General features: G+C 34.2%; 1 protein-coding gene across 1 annotated transcript; it reads left to right on the top strand.

Moving 5' to 3' along the window:
- Positions 1 to 314: 314 nt before the first annotated feature.
- On the top strand, positions 315 to 4,137 carry LOC140803166 (protein FAR1-RELATED SEQUENCE 5-like). The gene is made up of 3 exons (XM_073158879.1): positions 315 to 432; positions 1,300 to 1,781; positions 3,596 to 4,137. The coding sequence occupies exons 1-3, from the start codon at positions 357 to 359 to the stop codon at positions 3,809 to 3,811; spliced, it is 774 nt and encodes a 257-aa protein (XP_073014980.1). The 5' UTR covers positions 315 to 356; the 3' UTR covers positions 3,812 to 4,137.
- The last annotated feature ends 330 nt before the right edge of the window (positions 4,138 to 4,467 follow it).

Genomic DNA, 4,467 nt, shown 5'->3' on the forward strand with positions numbered 1-4,467 from the left:
ATTAATGTAAATTTCTTTAGTCGGAAAGAATAGTAATAGTTAAAATGATTATTTATCATATTTTTTATTTGTGATAAATCATAAATTTTTTAAAACTAAATTTAAATGAGTATTGATATAATTTACGAGTTAATATGTGTCAACAAAAACAAATAAAACATAAAATTGATTGTATTATTAGTATTTATCATAACAAATAAACAAAGCCTTTGAGCAAAGTTGACGGATCCGTGATCTCCTCGTTTTCCAGATCCAACGATTATGGTATAAGGAGTGATAATATAATTAGAGCATAGCTGAGGGTTAAATCGCTAATTTCTTTTTATGAAAACAGGGGATCTGTGGAAGGCCTTGTAATGCGGAGTTCAGCTTCAACAGAGCAGGCGAGAATTATGATAAAACGCCAAAATCTGCAATTCAGAAGTCACTTCGGTTCTTCCTTCACTCCGCTATTCACGACAACAGTAAGAATGTTTTAATCAACTGCACTTTACCTTTGGGGATTTTTCTTATTTGTTGTTTATTCTGTTTTTCCAGCTCATGTTGGCATGAAATTTCGGCGATATCTAACTGTTATGGGGAAATTTTACCTTATTCCGAGTGTTAGGAATTGATTTTGAGTGATTTTGAAGTTATTGTAGAAAACTGTGTAAAATCGCTTCCGTTTTATTTTGTCGTAATATATGTTGTAATTAATTTTGTATATGTGGTCTGTCTATGCATGATTATAGTTTTTGCCCCCTGATTTCTCCTTTCGTGTAGATGCTGTTGCAAATTTTGGAATGCAAACAGGCAGAGTGTTAAGAGGGGCAGACCAATACTTTGCAACATTCATACCTGAAATTTGAGTGAGTGGAGGGGGTGGAAAATATATTTCAAAAGAAATTACACCAGATTTTTTATTTACCCACAGATCTACCTCTCTTTTGATGCTTTCAATTAGACGATATAGAACCGCTTAGGATTCGCCATTTTGAAAAGTTTCTTTGAATGTCATTATTTCTTGGTGGATGCATGTGGGGCGTTTTTTATGGCCTCGAAGATTATAAAATATTTTTGTTTCTGAAACAAGGCAGTCTTAGATTCGTGTCCATACTGCATTCTTATTCTCCGAGTATGAAAGTAACTGCATTTGTTTGTGTTTGATAACAGTTTTCCTTGTAATTTTACCAGAACCCAATAACCTTTTGTGTTTGATAACAGTTTTCCTTGTAATTTTACCAGAACCCAATAACCTTCACATGGTGTAGTGCAAATATATCTTGTCCGCTTATTCTATAGTGTGTTTCCTCTCTGCAGTGGATATTGATAAAGGATGCGAAGCAGCTGAAATCAAGGTAGGAGGAAATGGGTGTGATGTTGAATCAGAAGGAAGCTTTGAGGAATTAAATGAAAATGATTTTTTTGATGCTAAGGACTTGGAGGGAAGTGAAGTTGCAGAACCGTGCGTAGGCATGGAATTCGAATCGGAAGATGATGCAAAGAGATTTTATAATGATTATGCCCTGAGAGTAGGATTTGTTGTACGCATTATGCAACGCCGTCGTTCAGAGATAGATGGTAGAACTCTTGCTAGGCGTCTTGGATGTAACAAACAGGGTTTTTCTCCTAATGTGAAAGGCAATATAGGGCCAGGAAGAAAGGCTCGGCCTAATGCACGCGAAGGTTGCAAAGCAACAATACTTTTTAAGATGGCGAAATCTGGAAAGTGGGTTGTTACTAGATTTGTGAAGGAGCATAACCATCCTCTGGTGGTGACTGTTCATGAACATACAATGGTGGTATGCCTTCAACTTTGATATTTTCGCTTTTCTGATCATACACATCCCTTTCATTTATTTTCTTTTTTTGAGAAATATATTCCTTTCTTTATTTCCACTGTATTTGAGAAGATTTATGGCAGAAGTTTCCAGAGTTGACAATTTTTTTATGAGTTCAATGATGTGTCAAAGTTAGGCGAAGATTTGAAATTTTGATGTTTGAACCAACACAGGAAAAAAATGAGTTTAGCTGCTGTTTGTAAGTGCAGTCGAAAATACCCAAGAATAGAGAAATATTAAGGAGCAGAAAAGAAAATTTGAGTTGTTTCCAAACTGGAGAGATGGAAGTACATCATTTAGTGTGTGTGGGTGAAACAGTGAAAAAGCTTATGCAGTCTAAAAGATAAAATTAAGAATAATTGTAAAATGACACCACTTCAGTAATAAATAATGCCTTGCCCCATTTTTCGCAGATAGGTATGTTGAGGCAAGAATCAATGCATGGATTAGCTGTTAAACCTCTGTCATGTTTCTTTGTGCTCTATTAGTCCCATCCTTCTCTTTCTGAATAAAATATAACCTGTTGGTTTGTTTTTTTGGTTATTTCTTTTCAGGATACCATTCTAGTCAATTTTTAATTTATGTTAAATTTGTGACACCAACTTCTTACTATACTATATATGTCCACATGCACTCATGCATGCCCATGTGCATGTGTTGTCCACATCTATGGATGCTTGTAAGAACATCATGCGCTCGTTATATCCGTTAATGTGTGTTATAGGCTCGATGGCGCATGTTATATCAATTAACGGATAACATGTGTATTATAGGCTCAATAAATTAAACCCAATTTATTTTAGACCTGTCTATAGTGGAAATATAAGATGACATGCTTTAGGGGAGTGGATGAGTTCAGGGGAGGGACAAAAAGAATAAATATGGGCTTTTTTATGGAGTAGATAATCGATCCAACATTTTTTTTTTGTTAAGGGAGTTCCCCCATGAGCTAGGGGAAAGAGAAATCGCTCTCCTTTGTTGACGCCTTGGGGCCATAATCTTCAATGTTGAAGATTTTAGTCTCTATTTTTATTCTTTATATTTCAAGAAATACATATATATGGACATCATGTGTTTATATCACATAGGAGATAACAATCATTTTTTTCTCCCAGATCACCATATAATTTCTTGTAAAGATTAGTGTACCAGAGAATCTACATTAAGTTTTTGACCAAATAGCCGAAAACTGAGGGATATTACTTTTTCTTTAGCTTTATCTTTAGGTTGTGTTTTTGTTCATATATATCATGTTGCAAGGAGGGGATAAAAACATTCTCAGTTATTCAAACTTACATGCACAATGATTATTATTATTTTCCTTTCTCTGCTGAAATATTTGTGGGTGGTTTAGAGAGAAGATAAAAAATCAGCAGGATTTGAGTATGTGAGAGGCACAGGCAGTATTTTTGCATGTTGGATACCATATAAAACTTGGGAAAAAATTGGCTATCGAGCAGGTAATAGGATCTAAGATGTAAATTGTAATATATAACAACTCAACCACGTGATATGCGTGTGTATGTCTCTTGTGCATATAATAACACAGGTTTGGGTTATAATGGCCGTAGCATATGAGAATCAGGTTGTGGGATGATCTGGAATATACTGGATGATTTTACAAATTTATCCTTGTCCATCCCATTTGTATTTTCCTGGGTTGAAAGCTATATTGGCAACATTTATTTGATATATTGAGGTAAATATTCGAAAAGTCTTTCTACTGATATATTCTAGTTTCTAAGAGTTTCTTGTTTCCAAACTCATTGACGCAGCGTGACAAGGACAAGAAAATCCAAGAACTCACTCAAGAACTGCAGCATCAAGATCAGCTATGTGCAGAATACCGAGAAAGACTACTAAATCTCCTGGCGAATGTCGAGAAGGAAGCCGATCACTTGTCTTCTAGAGTTCTATCAGTTGTTGAAAGCGTGCGAAAAGCAGAAGCTGAAGCACTTATGATGTTCAGTACAGAGTCTTTGAAAATGTGAGAGGAGCATTGGATGAGGTGCCTATGCTTATCACCAAGTAATTATAGATAGCCTTACAAGTTTTAGTGTCTGTTTTATGTTTTGCTTCAAAATCGGGTTGCTGTTGTGATCAGAATGGGAGAGATATGATGCATACAATGTTGCTGCATTGCGATTGAACACCCAGACGAAGATTAAACCAGCATTTTGCAAATAATTGAAATTGGGGTATTATGACTTATTGCATGTAAATTTTTTGTTTATATTGACGTTATGAAAACAAAGCAATATTGGTTTGTATTTTTATTACGGGATAAGAATTATAGGTACGTGAGATGCGACATATCTTCTTTACGAAATGGGAAGAAAATAACATAACCATAAAGTAAAAGTCAGTTTAAGCGGTGTTTAATCTCGCTTTAAGTTTAATACGTTAATCCTCATATTTTATTATTATTGTTAATAAGAGTCTAGATAATAGAGATAAATTTAGTGTCTTGATCTCAAATTGTAGTATGATTCTACATTAATTTTCTTAACTTTATTTTATTACTTTTAATTGTAGTATGATCTCTTTTTAATTTTCATTAATTTTACAATCATAAATAATAGAAAATTTAAATGTGCATGAAGAATGTTCAAAGTTATATGGTTTTGAAATGGTAGAAACTCATAGT

The sequence above is a fragment of the Primulina eburnea genome, chromosome 10 (assembly GCF_022965805.1).
Source record: "Primulina eburnea isolate SZY01 chromosome 10, ASM2296580v1, whole genome shotgun sequence".
NCBI lineage: Eukaryota > Viridiplantae > Streptophyta > Magnoliopsida > Lamiales > Gesneriaceae > Primulina > Primulina eburnea.